Source organism: Macaca fascicularis, chromosome 13 (genome assembly GCF_037993035.2).
Source record: "Macaca fascicularis isolate 582-1 chromosome 13, T2T-MFA8v1.1".
NCBI lineage: Eukaryota > Metazoa > Chordata > Mammalia > Primates > Cercopithecidae > Macaca > Macaca fascicularis.
Window position 1 is genome coordinate 5,603,975 of NC_088387.1, and position 21,477 is coordinate 5,625,451.

The following is a 21,477-nucleotide window of genomic DNA, read 5'->3' on the forward strand; positions in this document are numbered from 1 at the left end:
ACGTAAAGGAAAACTAGAAGAACTAAAGTAAGACAGAGAACACTCATCCCTTCTCTGCCAAGACTCAGAGTCATCTTACTGGGAACAGTTTACCCCATTCACTCTATCATTTGCTATTTTTCTTTTTGTATTTCTTCCTCTCAAAATAATGATACAATATGATATATGATATAATTACACACACACACACACATCTTTTCTAAATCATTTGAGGAGAAGCCTATTCCTATGAATGGGGACACTGTCCTACACAAAAGAACAGTCATCAACTCCAGTGGATCTTACACGTGTATACCTGTATCTGCCCCTCATATCTCCATGCTGCTGGGTGACTCCATGATGTCTTTTATAGCACCTGCTCCCTCCAGGACAGTATGTATTCTGTGGTTGCGTATTACATTGAGCTACCAGGTCTCTTTAGTCTCCTTTAATAAAGAACTCTTCCAAACACAACCTGTCTCTCTCTTTTATGACTTTGACATTTTTGAAGACATAAATCCCCATCCCTTCCCTGTTTTGTGTTTGACAATTTTGACCAAGTTGTTTTGTTTGAGATGGGGTCTCACTCTGCAGCCCAGGCTGGAGTGCAGTGGCATAAACATAGTTCACTGCAGCCTTGACCTCTTGGGCTCAAGCGATCTTCCCGCCTTGGCCTCCCAAGTAATTCGGACTATGGGGATATGCCACCACGCGCAGCTAATTTATTTTTTGTTTTTCCATTTTTTGTAGATGGAGTCTCCCTATGTTACCCAGGCTGGTCTTGAACTCCTGGGCCCAAGTGATTCTCCTGCTTCAGCCTCCCAAAGTACTGGGATTACAGGCATGAGCCACTATCTCTGTCTTTAGTTTGCAATAAAAATATTCTTATATCTGCAATACTACTATCTTATTCAAATTTATAGATGTTTCTATAAATTTTTAAGTTTGTTTTTACTTAAATGTACATCTCAAATTAGCTGGGTGTGGTGGCAGGCGCCTGTAATCCCAGCTACTCGGGAGAGTAAGGCAGGAGAATCGCTTGAAGCCAGGAGGCGGAGGCTGCAGTGAGCTGAGATTGAGCCACTGTAGTTCAGCCTGGGTGACAGTGCGAGATTCCATCTCCAAAAAAAAAAAAAAAAAAAGAAGCACATCTCTCTGAAAATGTAAGCAATAAGAAAACTATCTAACTTAGACAATTCTGATTCTAAATAAAACTTCAGAAATGCATATAGAAATATATTAATCATACAGCATATTAGAATGAGCACTGCCAAATGCTTCTGGGATCATGATCTCTTTTTGTGTGAGTCCACTTGCCATTCAAGTCTCTAAGATATTCGCTCCCTTCCCCTCTCTCTCCCTATCTTAGTCCATTTGGGATGCTGTAACAAAATCTCCACTGCCTAATAGCTTATAAATAACATAAAATTACGTCCCACAGTTCTGGAAGCTGGGAAATCCAAGATCAAGGCATCAGCAGACTTGGTGTCTGGGGAGGGGGGTTCACAGATGGTGTCTTCACAAGGTGGATAGGGAGAGGGAGCTCTCTGGGGTCTCTTTCTAAGGGCACGAATCACAATCAGGAAAGCTCCACCCTCACAACCTAATCACCTCCCAGGAATCTACCTCCAGTAATATCACCTTAGGGTGTTGTATTAGTCCATTTTCACTCTGCTATTAATATAAAGAACTTCCTTGAGACTGGGCAATTAATAAAGGATAGAGATTTAACTGACTCACGGCTCTGCATGGCTGGGGAGGCTGCAGGAGACTTAACAATCATGGTGGAAGGCTAAGGGGAAACAGGCACCTTCCTCACAAGACAGCAGGATAGACAGAGTGTGTGAAAGAAGAACTATCTAACACTTCTAAAACCATCAGATATCGTGAGAACTCACTATCACAAGAACAGCATGGAGGAAAACCACCCCCATGATCCAATCACCTCCCTCCCTCGACACGTGGGGATTACGATTTGAGATGAGATTTGTGTGGGGACACAGGGCCAAATCATATCAGGGTTAGAATTTCAACAATGAATTTGGAGCGGGGATATAAATATTCACCCCATAGCACTCCCTCTCTCTATTCTCTTTCTCTTTTTCTCTGTCACACACACACAGACACACACACACAGAGACTTTCTAATGATCTGTCTGGTATAAATGGATGCTAACTTCTGGGTCCTCTATCTGGTCTTGAGTCTTAGTAGTATGATTTCAGGCACCATCAATACTAATCTGATCTCTGGCTTTGCCTAAGTTAGAGTCTTTATAAATTGTAATTCAAAGAAAGTAAACAAATTTACATTACATTATATGATTCTAACTTGTCTTAGCTCAGGCTGCTATAACAAAATACCACAGACTGAGTGGCTTAACCTGCAGAAGTTCTTCTCATGGCTCTGGAGGCTGGAAGTCCAAAATCAAGGGGCTAGCAAATGTGATGTCTAGTGAGGGTTCTCTTCTTGGCTTGCAGACATGGCAGAGAGAGTAAGCTCTCTGGTGACTGTCCCTCTTCTTATAAAAGGAACAGCCCTATAGGATCAGGGCCTGCCCTTATGGCTTCAGTTAACCTTAGTTACCTCTCTGCAGGTACTATCTTCAAATATAGTCACACTGGAGGTCACAGCTTCAACACAGTAAGTTAGGGGACAGGGGGACACATTCAGTCCACAACATAACTTTTGCTATTAATACAGAATGTTGAAATCTGGCTTTCCAGGTTGCACATGAAGTTAAAACCAAACAGAAAAAGTCGTTTTTGGCCAGGCACAGTGGCTCATGCCTGTAATCTCACCACTTTGGGAGGCCGAGACGGTTGGATCACGAGGTCAGGAGTTCAAGACCAGCCTGGCCAACCCAGTGAAACTCCGTCTCTACTAAAAACACAAAAATTAGCCGGGCATGGTGGCGGCGCCTGTAGTGCCAGCTACTCGGGAGGCTGAGGCAGGAGAAGAATGGCGGGAACCCGGGAGGCAGAGCTTGCAGTGAGCCGAGATCGCACCACTGCACTCCAGCCTGGGGAACAGAGCAAGACCCCGACTCAAAAAAAAAAAAAAAAGAAGAAAAAAGAAAAAAGAAAAAGCCGTTATTACAGTGAGATACACATCTTGTCAAATAGAACCTTCCAGTTCTACAAGAGGCTCTCCAACCCCTCTTTCTCCTCAAATCTAAATGTTTTATTGGCTAAATGAAGACAACCAAAAGGCTGAAAGACAAAACAACATCTCCTCAGTACAGACCTTTTTGTTACAAGCCATCTGAATAGCAGAAAACAGAATTGTAGCTCAACTAATAAAAAAAAAAAATGCCACCACCAACCTCAACTAACAGTAATCCCCCATGTAATATACCAAATGTAGGCGTGATCACTGCTGGCCTCACCTGGCTGTGAAGCCACCTCAGATGCTCTACGTGGAGGCGCAGGTGGCAGTAAGGAGCAGGTCGCGTGAATTCATCACATTCAGCCGTATGCACTGGCCAAACACAGAGCGGGTAACAATTCAAGCCAACTGCCCGCCATCTGGGAGCACAGGCCCTGGCCTGAGTTCAGGGAAGGGCTGGAATTCCCCAGCTCTCTAGGGATCCTCACTTCCCAGGCCCTCCTGATAACATGAGCAGATTGCAAAAAGACGGGCAGCTTGCGGATTTCTGCTGCCGTTTTTCCCTCAAGCAATGTTTGTTCTTCATGTAGATTTTGGAACCTGATTTTGTTTGGATGTTCGTCTCATACAGGTCTCCTGTTGAGATTTGGTTTTTTGGTTTTTGTGTTTTTGAGAAGGGTCTCACTGTCACCCTGGCTTGGTTCACTGCAACCTCTGCCTCCAGGGCTCAAGTGATCCTCCAAGCTCAGCCTCCCAAGTAGCTGGGACGACAGGCAGGCACCACCACACCTGGCTAATTTTTGTATTTTTTCGTAGAGAGAGGGTTTCACCATGTTGCCTTGGCTGGTCTGCAACTCCTGGACTCAAGTGATCGGGCAGCCTCTGCCTCCCAAAGCGCTGAGATTACAGCATGAGCCACTGGCCTGGACTCATGATGAAATTTGATCTCCAGTGCTGGAGGTGGAGCCTGGTGGGAGGTGTTTGGGCCATGGGGGCTGATCCTTCACAAAAGGCTTGATGCTGTCTTGGAGGTAACGAGTGAGTTTTCACTCTATTAGTTCCTACAAGAACTGATTGTTAAAAACAGCCTAGCACCTCCCCCCACCCTCACCATGTGATCTGTGTACACAGCGGCTCCCCTTCACCTTCCATCATGAGTGGAAGCTTCCTGAGGGCTCACCAGAAGCAGATGCCAGAACCATGATTCCTGTACAGCCTGTAGACCTGCAAACCAAGCAAAATGATTTTCTTTATAAATTATCCCGCCTCAGGTGTTCTAAAGGACTGAGAACCAAATCCCCATATTAACAGGCAGCTACATTATACTGGGATTAAACATGGTCCAAATTTGGAACCTTAGTGAGCATCAAAGCCTTCCTTTACCTCAAAAGTCTAAGGGAAGCGGCTGGGCGCGGTGGCTCATGCCTGTAATTCCAGCACTTTGGGAGGCCGAGGCGGATGGATCATGAAGTCAGGAGATCGAGACCATCCTGGCTAACACAGTGAAACCCCGTCTCTACTAAAAATACAAAAAAATTAGCAGGTGTGGTGGCGGGCGCCTGTAGTCCCAGCTACTTGGGAGGCTGAGGCAGGAGAATGGTGTGAACCCAGAAGGCAGAGCTTGCAGTGAGCCGAGATCGCACCACTGCACTCCAGCTTGGGCAACAAAGCGAGACTATCTCAAAGGAAAAAAAAAAAATCTAAGGGAAGCTACAGGTTAAAAAAAAAAATACAAGTATGCACATTTGCGCACACATACAGTTTTGGGACACTGGATTTACCAAGATCTAGTCTGAACCTTCACTCCAGCCAAACCCTTGCCATGGCTTGATGTGGACGGTCATCAAACCCTTGCCATCATCCTTGATGATGGACGGTCACGAACTACGTATTTTGTAAGCAATCTTAATGCCTTGCTTACATTTCACATTTATTTTTAATTATAATAACGAAACAGCAATATAACAGACACTCAGAACCCATTTAACTCTATGTGCTCCCGTGGTGGGTAAAATACCTACATCTCCATCTGAGGCTGTGCAATGCTGTTTGTCTTTTTAAAGTGTTTCTGTCATGCAAACACTGTTTTTGAAGTGAGAAAGCCCAGAAGCTGCTTCTAAACCATTCATCACTAGGCAAATCCCTTTTTTCTTTCTTTTATCTTTTTTTTTTTTTTTTTTTGAGACCGTTTGGCTTTTGTCGCCCAGGCTGGAATGCAATGGCGCGATCTCGGCTCATCACAACCTCCGCCTCCCAGGTTCAAGTGATTCTCCTGCCTCAGCCTCCCAAGTAGCTGGGATTACAGGTGTGTGCCACCACACCCAGCTAATTTTTGTATTTTTAGTAGAGACGGGGTTCCACCATGTTGGTCAGGCTGGTGTCGAACTCCTGACCTCCAGGGATCCACCCACCTGAGCCTCCCAAAGTGCTGGGATTACAGCAGTGAGCCACAACACCAGACAGAAAATCCCATTTTAAGAATGCCACTACATTTCTTTATTAAAACTTCCCAACATCCCAACCAATGAGCCACAAATTTATCTCAAATCCTGTGAAAGTTATCCAATAATTCAGGATAGCCCAACTTCCTGGTCAGCCTATGTAATTCACTGAAATGACTTTTTTGAGACAGAGTCTCGCTCTGTCGCCCAGGCTGGAGTGCAGTGGCGCCATCTTCGCTCACTGCAAGCTCTGCCTCCTGGGTTCACTCCATTCTCCTGCCTCAGCCTACCAAGTAGCTGGGACTACAGGTACCCACCACCACGCCCAGCTAATTTTTTGTATTTTTAGTAGAGACGGGGTTTCACCGTGTTAGCCAGGATGGTCTCGATCTCCTGACCTCGTGATCCGCCCACCTCTGCCTCCCCAAGTGCTGAGATTTGAAATGACTTTTAATCTGTATTGTCATTCTGGAAACAGATATTTTTTGAATCCTGAGAGTATCATTTCTTTTTTTTTTTTTTTTTTTTTTTTTTTTTTTTTTTTTTTTTGAGACGGAGTCTCGCGCTGTCGCCCAGGCTGGAGTGCAGTGGCCGGATCTCAGCTCACTGCAAGCTCCGCCTCCCGGGTTCACGCCATTCTCCTGCCTCAGCCTCCCGAGTAACTGGGATTACAGGCGCCCGCCAACTCACCTGGCTAGTTTTTTGTATTTTTTTAGTAGAGACGGGGTTTCACCGTGTTCGCCAGGATGGTCTCGATCTCCTGACCTCGTGATCCACCCGCCTCGGCCTCCCAAAGTGCTGGGATTACAGGCTTGAGCCACCGCGTCCGGCCTGAGAGTATCATTTCTAACAAAATACTAAATACATCTAAGCTGAGAAACATACTGAGTGGAGCCACATCAGATTCCTACCAGCATTTACCCCAGACAAGACAGTATAGGGGCATCCTACATGCAGGCTCCATGTGACATGAAATGCCAAACAAGTAACATTACATTTTTAAGTTGCCACAGTCTCCTCAAAGAACTCTTTTTGCCAGGTGAAAACATCACTGTCTAGTGCTAAGCCAACAGGCCTGGGTTCTGTATGAGTTCATTCTCTCACTGCTATAAAGAAATACCTGAGACTGGGTAATTTATAAATAAAAGAAGTTTAATTGGCTCACGGTTCCACAGGCTGTACAGGAAGCATGGCTGGAGAGGTCTCAGGGAGTGTTTACTCCTGGAGGAAGGCAAAGTGAGAGCAGGCATCTTCACATGACCGGAGCAGGAGGAACAGGGAGAGGGGGAAGGTGCCATACACCTTTAAAGAACCAGACCTTGGAAGAACTCTTACCATGAGAACAGCACCAACGGGAAAATCCACCCTCATGATCCAGTCACCTCCCACCAGGCCCCACTTCCAACACTGGGGATTACAATTCGACATGAGAATTGGGTGGGGACCGAGAACCAAATCATATCAGGTTCCACTTAGTTAACTGTTTTGGTGGTAAAAGAAAAAACATTATCCTTTACTACTCACATTTGTGACACCAAATAGATGGGGGGTTTTCCCCATACCAACCAATTCTCCAGCTCTCCAGACGCCACTCGGGTGTTGTACAATTCCATTCAATTCTGACACTAACTACCTGGAATGAGTGCGGGTTAAAGGCTCGGTCCCACAAGACTGGCCCCATTTCAGACGCCAATCACCAGCCCAAGGGTGTCACCTGCACTTCTGAACAACCAGCTGCAAGTCAGGGGTTCCCATAACCCCCTCCTCAGGTTTGATAATTTGCTGGGATGACTCACAGAAACACATTTCCCAGCTTATTATGTCATGAAGAATATGATCAAGGACACAGAGGACAGCCAGATGAAGAGATACACAGGGCGAGGTGTATTAGAGGGGACGCGGCACTTCTGTGCCCTCTCTGGGTGGCACAGTACACCACCCAGGTGGTGAACACCCTCCATGTGTTCAGCAGCCCTGGAGCTCCCCAAACCCTAGAGTCCAGGGATTCTTTTTTTTTTTTTTTTTGAGACGGAGTCTCACGCTGTTGCCCAGGCTGGAGTGCGGTGGCGCGATCTCGGCTCACTGCAAGCTCCGCCTCCTGGGTTCACGCCATTCTCCTGCCTCAGCCTCCTGAGTAGCTGGGACTACAGGCACCCGCCACCGCGCCCGGCTAATTTTTTGTATTTTTAGTAGAGACGGGGTTTCACTGTGGTCTCGATCTCCTGACCTTGTGATCTGCCCGCCTCGGCCTCCCAAAGTGCTGGGATTACAGGCTTGAGCCACCGCGCCCGGCATGAGTCCAGGGATTCTTAAGGAGGTGTCACTACCACCACCTGAGCATGACTCATCATTAATCTCTAGCCCCTGCCCCTTCCCAGAGGATGGAGGTGGGTCTGAAATCCCCAAGCTTCAAATCCATTCTTTTTGAGACGGAGTCTTGCTCTGTCGCCCAGGCTGGAGTGCAGTGGCGCGATCTCGGCTCACTGCAAGCTCCGCCTCCCGGGTTCACGCCATTCTCCTGCCTCAGCCTCCCGAGTAGCTGGGACTACAGGCGCCCACAACCGCGCCCGGCTAATTTTTTGTATTTTTAGTAGAGACGGGGTTTCACCGTGGTCTCGATCTCCTGACCTTGTGATCCGCCCGCCTCGGGCTCCCAAAGTGCTGGGATTACAGACGTGAGCCACCGCGCCCGGCCTCAAATCCATTCTTGCTGGTGACCAGTCTCCACCCAGGAGCCCACCAAGAGTCACCTCATTAGAACAAAAGATGCTCCCATCACCCAAGAAATTCCAAAGGATTAGGAGCTCTGTGCCAGGAGGAAGAAGCAGAGGCCAAATGAGAAACACATTTCTTAATATGTCACAGGTAGTCAGAGACAGATTCCTTCACGCTTTTTTTTTTTTTTTTTTTTTTTTTTTTTTTTGCAGTAGTGAGTACTAACCTCATTTCTAAAACTACATTTCTCAGGAACTGGCTCCTGAGGTTCCCTCACCTAGAGGCCTGATCTACTCCCTCGACCTATTCAAATCTATCCCCGGCCTGTCTCAAGACCCAGCAGCTCGGCCCCAAATCTACACTTGTGGATCCAGCATTCAACAGAGACTCCATTCATTGACAAATAATAAATACATATCAAAAAAAAACCACCACCACATCCCACCTTGAGAGAGTTGCCTTCATCCGCCATCCCTACTTCCAATCCACCCTCCGGTCTCCAACCCGCTCCCATGCCACATCTCCCTGCACCCAAGCTGCTGTGGCTGAGGTCTCCGAGGTCTTCCTAGCCTTTTCCGTACTGCAATGCAGAGCAGACCCCTCCCCTCCTCCTCACATACACTTCCTCCTGGCTTTAGGGAAAATACACTGCTGAGGCCCTCCTGCCCCTTGTCCGTGCCTCAGTCCCCTCTGCCCTTTCCTCCTCTATAAGCCCTTCTAGACAACTCCCAGGTATTCCAGACTTAACTTGTCCAAAACAGACTCTCGGAGGCCTCAGGACCTTTGCACATGCCATTTCCTCTGCTCAGAGGGCTCTTTTCCCAACTTCTCACCAGCTACCACCCTCCTGCACACCATGCAGGTCTCAGTGGAGATCATGGCTCCTCAGAGACAGCTCCCTGATGTTCCAACCCAAATTCATTTCCTTCTTATTCTCTCTCGCATCCGCTGGCACTCACCGCCATTGGTAACTCAGTGTTTCGTGGCTTAGTATCACTCCACCCCCACGACTACAAACTCCACCTCTCCAGACTATAAGCTGCATGACAGCACCGGGCCTGGCACTGCGGAATAAAACGCTCTTTGGGTTTCTTTCTGCTGCTTTATCTACCAGTAATTTCATTGATTTAACCAACATACCTAGAAAACATAACAGTTTGAAGCATAAAACCTCCCCTACAGCAAAAACTTTTATTATTTTTATTGCAATCATTGCTATTGTTAATCAACTGAGGTTAATAAACTGAGACCCTATAAAGAGTGGGTTATGGTCACAGAACCCCTCTTTAAAGTTGAGAAAGAAGACAGATCAGGAGCTTACAACTCTAAACCTATTTTCTCTATTGAGAGAGGGAATAAAATCCAGAATAGATACCTTTAATTTCAAATAAAAGTACCTGACTAAATTAGATGCGTTTCTGAAAATAGTTTTAAAAGCTTCTGTGAAATGACACACCCCACGCATGCTAGACATTTTGAAGGCTAAATATAGCACACTGAGAGGACAAATAGCTGACACACAGGCGTCCGGGGAAAATCACAGCCCCTAGGTAATGAGGGGACACAGCTTCAATGCCTTCATGATCGCCACTACCCAAATAGAGTTGCCAACCAGAAAAAAATGCCAAGGTCTCCCTGAGTTTAGATTCTGTCTGCATTATACCAACGGTACAGGTGCATGTCAATTAGGATATAATTCTGCAAGGCTCATGAAACACACAAACAGCCCCCTTATCTATCCCTTGCTGCTTCCACTTACCAACTCCCCAAAGGCAACCTCTTCCATCTCTTAATGGATTATTTTTGTATCCACCTTCACATCTCCAAATAACATATCTATATTACATTTTTTTTTTTTTTTTTTTGAGACAGAGTTTCACTCTTGTCCCCCAGGCTGCAGTGCAATGGCACAATCTCGGCTCACTGCAACCTCCATCTCCCAGGTTCACGCAATTCTCCTGCCTCAGCCTCCCAAGTAGCTGGGATTACAGGAACATGCCACCATGCCGGGCTAATTTTTGTATTTTTAGTAAAGACAGGATTTCACCACGCTGGCCAGGCTGGTCTCAAACCTCCGACCTCAGATGATTCACCCACCTCAGTCTCCCAAAGCGCCAGGATTACAGGCGTGAGCCACCGCGCCTGGCCTACTTCTTGGATATTTAGTGTAGGCATTAGCTGTCAACTTTCAGAAGTGGAGGCTTTAGCTCCCTTTCATTGACTACCACCCGCCACCCAACACTCACACTCCAGTTATGCAATAATTTTGGTTACATCATGAGTCAATATTTACATTATTATAACCACAAAAACACTAGCAAGAGCTGAGTTTTGCAGTAAAACTACAATACTTTTTCTACCCTACACAACTTTTTATTTTCCCTAGATTTAACAACTATCCCAGAATTTCTGGCTTACTCAGCTTTCCATCTATGGATAATCTATCCACAAATTCTCCCCTGATGTGCAGATCTTCATTCAATACATGCAAACACACTGCACAGTCTATCACTTTCTTTTCTCCTAGAAGTTGTCCTGCAGCCTCCTGCCAGGCTCCAATCTAGACTGAACGCTGGGTTGGGGGAGGGAAGGAGGGAGGTTCTCACTGACGTCCCAGGATTTCCCTTCACCATCATCTTAGAGATTCCCCTCCAAGCAGCTCTTCTTAAACACGTAACAAAAAGAACAAACTCTGAAGGAAAAAGATCTTGCCAGAAAAGGTCTAGGTAAATTAATTAATTAAAACAAAAGGGAAAAGACTGACACATCTGACTGCATGAAAATTAACAAATGTGAGTTCTTCAAAAAACCTACAAGGAAAATAAAAGCCTGACTTAAAAAAAAATACATATAATTGAAAAAGAATACAGAAAAACTACACATGAAGGCACACACACACAAGGCTCATAAAAAAAACACTAAAGAAAAAGATAACCCAACAGAAAAAAATGAGCAAACGACTCAAGTATTTCTCAGAAGGAAAAACACATACTCAATGAATACATAAAAAATTCTCATCCCAATTAGTAATAATGAGAAATAGCATCTTAGTGGTTCTAAGATACTATGTAAATACCTACCAGATTGGCAAAAAGTAATATCTCTCACAATAGCAAGCACTAGCAAGGATGTACCACTGCAGGAAGTTTTTTCTTAGAGACAGTGGTCTCACTATGTTGCCCAGGCTGAACTTAAACTCCTGGGTTTAAGCAATCCACCTGCCTCAGCCTCCTAAGTAGATGGGATTATAAGCGTGCACCACCATGCTCTGCTTGGAAACCATTTGGAATTATCTAGAAAGGTTGAAAATGCATATTGCTATGACCCAGTATTAGGGCTGTTCACAAATGTCCCAGTTCTCCCTCAGAAAAGACCCATGCTGACTCACATTGAATATACAGCATGATGGAGAAATAAATTTATGTGTCGGGGTATTTGTCACTGCAGCATAACCTAACTCATCCTGATAGATACACCCAACAAGGTCACTCATAGAAATATTCTCTACAGAAATGTATATCTGTGTGAACACAATAGAAAAATGTTCACAGCAGCTTTATCTACTAAAACAACTAGATCTATAGGCCTTTCCAGACAACTCCCAAGTATCCCACCAAATATCCACGGACAGGAGAATGAATAAATAATAATATATTCACGGCCGGGCGCGGTGGCTCAAGCCTGTAATCCCAGCACTTTGGGAGGCCGAGGCGGGCGGATCACAAGGTCAGGAGATCGAGACCACAGTGAAACCCCGTCTCTACTAAAAATACAAAAAATTAGCCGGGCGCGGTGGCGGGCGCCTGTAGTTCTAGCTACTCAGGAGGCTGAGGCAGGAGAATGGCGTGAACCCAGGAGGCGGAGCTTGCAGTGAGCCGAGATCGCGCCACTGCACTCCAGCATGGGCAACAGCGTGAGACTCCGTCTCAAAAAAAAAAAAAAAAAAAAAAAATATTCACTCAGTGGATTACTACACACACCCATGAAAATGAATGAACTATGGTGGCTACCGTGGTTCAAAGGGAGAAAAACAATGCAGGGAGCAGGGTGATCAAGTGACAGAAAAATACATAAAGTATGAATAAAAGTATATTTTGTAATAAAGTTACAAAAATACACAAAACTAAACTATGTATTGATTAGGAATACATATAAATGTGTTAAAACTATAAAGAAAAGCAAGTCAATATTAACACATAATTCAGGGTAGCGGTGCCCGCAAGGGAGGGAGGGAAATGTAATCAGGAAAACACAGAAGGGGTCTTCTCAGGCATAGGATATACTCTTATTTTTTTAGTTACAGGTGGTATATATATAGGGTTTGCTCCATTACCTACAACTTACCTTAAATACGCTTATACACACTGAAAAGCTCATAACTAAAAAACCACAAAATGCAGTACCTTTTCATAAGGATAAGGATAACTTATTAATGCACTATTTTATTGTTGATCTTTCCTTCCTTTCCTTTTTTTTTTTTTTTTTTTTTTTTTCCTTGAGACAGAGTCTCGCCCTGTCACCCTGAGTAGAGTGCAATGGCGAGATCTCGGCTCACTGCAACCTCTGCCTCGCAGGTTCAAATGGTTCTCCTGCCTCAGCCTCCCAAGTGGCTGGGATTACAGGCGCCTGCCACCACACCCAGCTCAGTTTTGTATTTTTAGTAGAGACAGGGTTTCACCATGTTGGCCAGGCTGGTCTCGAACTCCTGACCTTGTGATCCACCCACCTTGGCCTCCCAAAGTCCTGGGATTACAGACATGAGCCACCGCACCCAGCCACCTTTCCTTTTTTTTTTTTTTTTTTTTTTAAGTAAAAAGCAGGAAGCAGGAAAATAATAAAATCCAGTAGAATGAAAGACTCACCAAATGTTATATGGATGACTCAAATTCATACATATGTGTTTGCTGGCTGGTGATACACTAGAGGAATAAATCTGGTTCTGCATGGAATCACTTACATCAAGGTTACCAATAGGTAGTTATTTCACCACCACCCCCACCCCCCCACCCACCAAGAGAGGGTCTCATTTCAATGCCCAGGCTGGAGTGCAGTGGTGTGATCACAGCTCACTGCAGCCTCAACCTCCAAGGCTCAGGTGATTCTCTCACCTCAGCCTCCCAAGTAGCTGGGACTACAGGCACGCGCCACCATGCTCTGCTAATTTTCTGTATTTTTTTGTAGAGACAGAATTTCGTTATGTTGCCCAAGCTGGTCTTAAACTCCTGGGCTCAAGCAATCCACCCACCTTGGCTCCCAAAGTGCTAGGATTACAGGCGTGAGCCCCCTCGCGCGGCATCAATAGGTAGTCCTAACAGCTGGGCTGGTTCAGCCACAAACTACTGCTAGTCCTTACAGCACACAGCGCTGACGTAAGACAATTAAGAACAACACTCTGATTTATTCCTGCATTCTACATAATTTCCATTTCCAGGATGATACATACAAAACGCTTCTCAACTGCATAGGCTCACATCTATCCATTTTACTTGGTATGTACAACTTGATATCTCCTACATGACATCTACATGAAGTTTGTACTTGATCTACTTAAGATTGTACTACTTGATGTCTACATCCATGTATTCAACAAATATTTATCAAGAGTACTCTGGTGACAAGAATCATCAGCACTAAAGGCATGGCAGAGAGGGGCACAGACCTGTGACCTCCCTCCTGGAGCTCAGGATCTGGTTCACCCTAAACAGATAGAGCCTCAAAGAGCCTCTTCATGACTACAGTGGTGGGAGTAGGGGAAGGCTCAGGTACATCTCCAGGAAGTGGAGCTCAGACTAAGCCCCAGAGGTTCACAAGAATTAGCCAGATGCTTGGGGATGGGGGAGGAGACCAGCATGAGGGGCCTTGGAGAGACAAGTGCCAACATGCTGCGGGGTCTGTGCTTAAGAGAAGGTGGAAGAGAAGCAAACCAAGAGGTGGTTCAGGGGCAGCTCCTGCAACCCCCAGCAGTGATTAAAATATGCTCACGGCTGGTTTTTAATACCATGGATACAAGTTTTTAAAAACAGGGGAAAAAAATCCATGCTGAAAAAACTACCAGATTTACTTTCATTTTAAATAAATTCCTCTTGGCCGGGCGCGGTGGCTCACGCCTGTAATCCTAGCACTTTGGGAGGCCAGGCGGGTGCGTTGCCTGAGCTCAGGAGTCTGAGACCAGCCTGGGCAACAATGGTGAAACCCTGTCTCTACTAAAATACAAAAAATTAGCCGGGTGTGGTGGCGCATACCTGTAGTCCTACTCGGGAGGCTGAGGCAGGAGAATCCCTTGAACCCAGGAGGCAGAGGTTGCAGTGAGCCAAGGTCACACCAATGCACTCCAGCCTGGGCAACAGAGCAAGACTCCATCTCCAAAAATAAAAATAAAAAAAAAATAAATTTCTCCTTTATCCAATGCCACCTAGAATGTGGAGTCCAGATCGGAAAATCCTTCTGCCTTCACTGCTAGTAAATGAATTCTTTACAAGCTACCAGCCTCTCAATAATTGTCAGCTCTTCCTAAGGAGTTCCAATTAGGCGGAAAAGGCCACCCTCCAGTATCCCACCGCCTGCACAATTTGTACCTTATATTATTTCCTGGAGTGACACAATCCGTGCCTTGTTTGATTATCTAATTACAAATACATTGCCCTTATTATGCTCTCACTAAATGCAACTCTTGGAAACCTCAAGGCTTTTATTAATAGATTATCAGCCCCTAAAGATACATCAGTTAACTTAATTTTTCAGATTTATGCTTCTAAAATTGAACTACTTCCTTTCTTTGTGGTTTCTTCCCTATTGTGCTTTTAAGAAAAAAAAGACCACTGCACGTAAGACTCTAGAGCCAACATCTAGGACTGCTATAGAATATAACAGGCTGCCCTGTTGAGTCAAAGACTTTCACTGTTGGAGGAGACAAAATTCGCCAACAAATTCAGCTACATGAGCAGGACTCCAGCCAACCTTAGACAGACTAGCCAAGAAATGCAACATCCATGCTGGGTTTCATCAGTTTCCAACCTTCTGATAGAGTCCTTCTGAGCAAGCCTTGTAACCCCACGTGAATCCTTAGCCTGTCAGTTTCTCCCCCCCCAGTCATTAGGACACTCTTCCAAAGGCAGTAGGTGACTTACTGGAGGCACAGCATGAGCATTCACATCAACATTTGAAACAAGGTGAAGCTCCCTTTACTAAGATTTGATTTAATGTGGGCAGAGTAGCCGTGTGCCCAAATTCTACAAAAACACCTTCCTCTTGAGCAATACTCAGCCCAAGCTGTTAAATATTCCATCTTTTAATTATACATATTAAATGCTGCACTAACAGATAAGTGAATATTTCTTATGTCCTTTACTACAATGCAAATGTGTTTACACCTTTATTCTCAGAAGCCTTCATTATTCAGTTTTTCAAATTGTACTTTGCTTTTCTTCTTTCAAACCTACTAGGTGCCAAGCACAATTAAGCCCTTGAGGTATACTGTTAATTTTCATTCTAAGCCTTATTTTAATCATAAGCATTGTGCATTGCTGGTGGGAATGAAAAATGCTATAGCTGCTGTGGAAAACAGTTTCTAACCCTCCAAAGTAAGATTCATTATTGTCCCTTTCTTAAGGTTGAGTTATAAGTAAGGCTTAAAGAAACTGGATAAACTAAAAAGCCTCTCAGTCCAGATTCTTAATCAACAGACTTACTTACCCTGACTCCAAAGGTTGTATTTTACACTATTTTCCACTATACCATACTTCCTCCCTTCACTCTGTTTAGGGAATTAGCCTATCACTACTACAAATGCAATGACAGGAACGGGGGCTTAAGGTAACCACGTTGCAAAGCAGAAAACATCAATGCTTTTTCAAATTACAACTTTTAAATTGTCAGTCAATTTAGGAAAAGAATTGCAAGATTATACAGGAATACATGCAATAAAACACTGAAAAATCAAATCCTTCAGAGGACACAGCTGGGTGGTGATATTTGGTCTTTTTCTTCTTTTATTTTGTATTGTACTTTAAGTCCTAGGGTACGTGTGCACAACGTGCAGGTTTGTTACATATGTATACATGTGCCATGTTGGTGTGCTGCACCCATTGGTCTTTAGAGTAAGGTTTATCCCATCCCACTCACTATTTTTCTTTTTTTTTTTTTTTTTTTTTTGAGACGGAGTCTTGCTCTGCCGCCCAGGCTGGAGTGCGGTGGCCGGATCTCAGCTCACTGCAAGCTCCGCCTCCCGGGTTCCCGCCATTCTCCTGCCTCAGCCTCCCGAGTAGCTGGGACTACAGGCGCCACCACCACGCCCGGCTAGTTTTTTGTATTTTTTAGTAGAGACGGGGTTTCACCGTGTTAGCCAGGATGGTCTCGATTTCCTGACCTCGTGATCCGCCCATCTCGGCCTCCCAAAGTGCTGGGATTACAGGCTTGAGCCACCGCGCCCGGCCCCACTCACTATTTTTCAATCATCACACTGTAACTGTACATATTTATGGGGTACAATTTGATGTTTCAATACTCACATATGTTATATAATTATCCAATTCGGGTAGTTAGCATATCCATCACCTCATACAGTTATCATTTCTTCGTGGTGAGAACATTCAAAAGTTTCTCATTCTCATAGCTATCCTGTAATATACAGTACCACTACAGTCACCCTACTGTGCAAAAAAACAGCAGAACTTACTTCTCCTATCTAACTATAACTCTGTACCTGTTGACCAACCTCTCCCCATCCATCTTCTCCCATCCTGGTAATCACTGTTCTACTCTCTGCTTTTATAACACCAACTTTTTTTTTTAAGATTACACATATAAGTGGGATCATACAGTATCTGTCTTTCTGTGCCTGGCTTATTTCACTTAACACGATGTCCTCCTCCAGGTTCATCCATGTTGTTGCAAATGTGCCAGGCACGGTGGCTCACACCTATAATCCCAGTGCTTTGAGAGGCCAAGACCGAGGAGGGAGGACTGCTTAAGGTCAAGAGTTTGAGACCATGTTGTCACAAATGATAGGATTTCATTCTTTCGCATAGTTGAATAGCGTTCTGTTGTATATATCTCACATTTTCTTTATTTATCTCGTTGGACACTTAGGTCGATTCCGTATCTTGGGTATTGTAAATAGTGATGCAGTAAACACAGGAATGCAGGTATCTCTTCAACATACCGATTCCATTTCCTTTGAATATATACCCAGTAGCGGGACTGCAGGATCATGCAGCAGTTCCATTTTCAGTTTTTTGAAGATGCTCCATACTGTTCTCCATAGTGGCTATATTAACTTACAATCCTACCAAATGAGCGTTCCCTTTTCTCCATGTCCTCACCAACACCTCTTTCCTTTGTCTTTTCAATAATAGCCTTTCTAAGAAAAACATTAATTAAATAAACAAGTAATAAACATTCTAACGGGAGTGCGGTATTTCCTCATGGTTTTGATGTGCCTTTTCCTGATGATTAGTGATGCCGGGCATGTTTGATGTACCTGTTAGCCATTTGTATGTCTTCTTCTGAAAAATGTCTATTAACGTCTTCTGCTCATTTTTTAATCCGGTTATTAGGTTTTTGGCTTTTGAGCTATTTAAGTTCCTTATTACCCCACTCACTTGAAGTGCTTCAGAGACCCTGGGAGAGGGGGCAGCGACATTGCGTGTTCTTTCTCTGCAGTCTCTTTCCCACATGCTAACATCTCCAGCTCTTTGTTTTCCCAGAGCTGGCTGAACTTGTTACAAGTGGCTGGAGACTGTAACTTTACTTCCTTTCCAGAGTAACAAAATCACTTCTGCAAGCAGAAGTTTGGAAACATCTCATAATCCTGAATTCCGCCATGCTATGCTCTAACCTGAGGAAAAGATGGGCACCTTCCTAGCAATGCTCAGAGCCCAGGAGGTTAACAATGGCAGCCACATCTGCACCCGCCCTTTCTGGCCACCAGAGAAGTTAGTGTGACGATCCGTCCCCCTCAAAAGAGGGAGCTACAAAAAAAAAAAAGACTGGAGGAAACTACTGTGTTTCCCACCCACACCCCTCCAGCTTTCCATAATGGTCAGACTGCCAGGTAAACAGGAAGCTGAGAAGAGACAGGGGATGTTCCTGTTCCAGGCAATCAGTCCAAAACGCTGGGCTTCTACTCCCACCCAACTTTTAAGAAAAAAGTGGGATCCATCATCCATGCATATAGTCACCCATCCATTCGTCCTGAGCAAATATACTGAGCACTACCACAGGGAAATCTCTGCCCTCATAGAACAGGAAATTTAGCAATGAAAAAAATAAATTGGTATATTGTATGAGAAAGTGAGAAGGAACTAAGGAGAAAAATAAACCTGGAGATGTGAAGAGAGGGGGAGAGAGAGCGCATGTATATGCATGTATGTAAGCAGGAGGGCCGATTTTAATCCTCAAGGAAACAAAAGCGGATAGTATTTCTGAAGTTAGGCAATTCAGATTACTTCAACCACCAGATCTCCTCTGCCTAGACTCCTATTAATACAAATTCAGCATCACAATAAAGGAAAAGAGACGTTTATTGATCACTGCTCTCTTACATTTTACTTCCAATCCCCCTTAGGCCACCACTGCCTGCTTCCCTCCAAACAAAAGTCTACAACCGCCCAGAATGTGTATCACTGTAGCCCCCATTCCTTTCTGAAACTCAGTCTAGGTTTTAAACTCTTAAATTGCTAAACATCTGCCACATCAGAATTCTACATTTTCCAAAACCCACCACCACCACAGAGCTGCCCTGTTTTCCATAGGTCTTGACTTTAACAACCATTCTAAGTGGCCCCATGAAGACCAGCCCCCCACAGTACACGGGGCAGGTCAGCACTGCTTCATCCGTACTGGCTTCCCAGCTAAATGCTCAAAGGTAAAGTGTCTGGCTGCAGATGTCATCCTTTCCCAATCAACAGGGTCTCCAAGAAATACATCAAGTGTCCTCTGTCTTTTTGTAGACTTTTCCTCCTTTATGGTTGATCTTGTTGCCCTTAAGCATAAGAAAATTCTGCACATTCACAGTAAGTCCAAACCAAAGTAAATACCAAGGAATGCCAAAGCCACAGGTATAGTAACAAACACGGGACCTGCTTGATTTGGGAATGAAACAGGGAGGGAATTCACTGAGTTCATCACAGAGAGACTCTGGACAACAGAGTCAGAAACCCTCTGGACAGGAAGCGGGCTTGAAGCCAGACCAGGCATCCTAAGGGCCAGCTCTGCCCTCCATATCTGGACCCATCTCACCCACTAACTAGATGGTGAATCGGGAAGGCAGCCCGCCCTCACCGCCTGCTCTCCGGCCTCTTTCCAGAGCAGCGAACAGAGTATTCTACATATGTGCACATAACTAAGTGAATGAATGAGTGTTTATGGGACAAACTGTCCTTATGCTTCTGGCTTCACAAATCCTCAGGCCTTGTCCTCACTCTCTACTAAATGAAACATTTATAGACCAGGAACCCTGCTAAATGCACCACAAATAAAGATACACTGCCCTCAAAGAAAAGGAGGGACGACAAATTCCTGCCTCTTCGCCTCTGATGCCTCTTCCCAGGGCACCACCCACCTCCATTTCCTGAGAGCCTGGGCACTAAGCACCATGGTGCCTCACGGGGCCCAACAAGGCCACTGTGGCCCCTGCCTCCTGCACAATTCCCTCCCCCAAAGCTCAAAACAGCTCCTGGAGCAGGCCCACGTGCTGCGCAAGTTGCCCAAGTTGAGTCCCTGTTGCCACTCAACAGGACCACTGGTTACCAAAGCACCCTACACCTACCCGCCTCCATTCAGAATCCTAACTACCCTCTGCCCCTTCCATGGGGAACCCTCAGCTGCCTACAGCTCCCTCCATGCAGCGTCCTGCCAACTCCCACCCACTCACCCGGTCTCCGTGTAAGTCGGCCCTCCTCTAACAAAACCAACCGCCAGCTTTCTCAGAAGCTAAAGTCCAGCAAAAGCCAGTCCCTTTGCACTTGGTTCTGCGGTTTCCAGGCGTGTTAGTACGTACGTCTCCTACCAGAATCAACCTCAGAAGGGCCTTCCCTACTGTGGTCTGAGAGCAGAAAAATCCGCCAACCACTAACCCGGGGACTAGGTCCTTTGACTTCTCCGGTCTCTGTCTTGTCAGTAGAACAGGAGCGAGACAGGAGATCTAAGGTCCCTGTTATGCAGATTCCAAAATTGTAAAGAAAAATCATATAAGTCCCCTAGATACAAATGAAAAAGTCGAACTATTCCTTCACTGCCCTGTTTAAACAGGTGTCCTAGCTACTGTAAGCCAGCGTCAAGATTTCAAAGAGCTTTGGATTATAACTTTTTGAAAACAAATGCTTTGTCTTTTTCATCAACTTTACGAGCCTGAGTTTTTTTTCCTACCATTCCTTGTAAGACACTGAAAGACAGGAATAAACTCACCTGTTCAATTTTTCTAAGATCACGAGCTTGCGATTCGCCCACCCTTGGTTTCCCCTCCGGGCGTGGAGACAGTTCCCGCTCACCGCGGCCTCCAGAGCTGCGCCCGGCGCGCATCACCGCGCGCCCCCAGCCGCGACACCACCTGGAGCCTCCGGCGCCTCCAGATGGCCGAGTCCGGGCCGGCCCGGCGCACCCCCCTATCACCTGGCCCCGCACAGCAGTCGCGTTGCTCCAGGGCGGCCCCGCTCCAGCCAGCGTTTCTCCTTGGATTCTGGCCTCCAGCTCACCGGGCCAGGCGGCGAAGACACCTGCCTCGCCTGGAAAACACACGCGCCCGGGAGCCCCTCTAACACGACCTCGACGGGAACCCGCGGGAGAAACGCAGAAAAAAGGAAAACAAGCCCGCGGCAGGGCCGTCCGGGCCCCGCGACTCCCAAGAAATCACCGCTGGCGACGCAGCCCGGGACTGGGGGCCGCGGGCCCGGCGGGGTGCGAGGCCCCGGGCCCGGCCGCCGCGCCCGCCCCGGCGCGCCACTTACCGGTGAGGCGGCCGCCCCCCTCGCCGTGCCCGCGGCGCCGCTGCAGGATGAAGTAGCAGCTGCTCTTCTGGGTCACCCAGAGCTTCAGCGCGTTCTTCAGCAGCACCTCCTCGGGTTTGAGCCACATCGCGGCGGTCCGGCCGCGCCCGCCGGCCCCGGCTCACATCTCCCCGGCCGACGGTCGCTGTGAGCCGAGCCCGCTCGAGAGGCGGCAGCGGCGGCGCGCGAGAACCACAGCCCGGCCGGTGCCCAGCGCTCTGAGAGCCCGCGGAGCGCAGCCGGCGCAGCTCGC

The 21,477-nt window shown here is 46.1% G+C and overlaps 1 protein-coding gene across 33 annotated transcripts in view; it reads right to left on the reverse strand.

Annotated features, from left to right (window-relative positions):
* Positions 1 to 21,477, reverse strand: part of TBC1D8 (TBC1 domain family member 8) — a 241,555-nt gene that overhangs the window by 110,828 nt on the left and 109,250 nt on the right. For 29 of the 33 annotated variants that reach the window (XR_012421958.1, XR_012421956.1, XR_012421953.1 and 26 more), the window contains exon 1: positions 21,186 to 21,465. The exons of 3 other annotated variants lie outside the window; for them this stretch is intronic. Coding sequence is in view for 9 of the 30 variants with exons in the window: in XM_074011113.1 (XP_073867214.1) it covers positions 21,186 to 21,312 (127 nt within the window). In the remaining 21 variants the exon portion in view is untranslated. Of the gene's footprint in view, positions 1 to 20,646; positions 20,979 to 21,185; positions 21,466 to 21,477 lie in introns of those variants that run through there. One more of the 33 variants, XM_074011114.1, reaches the window with a different exon arrangement.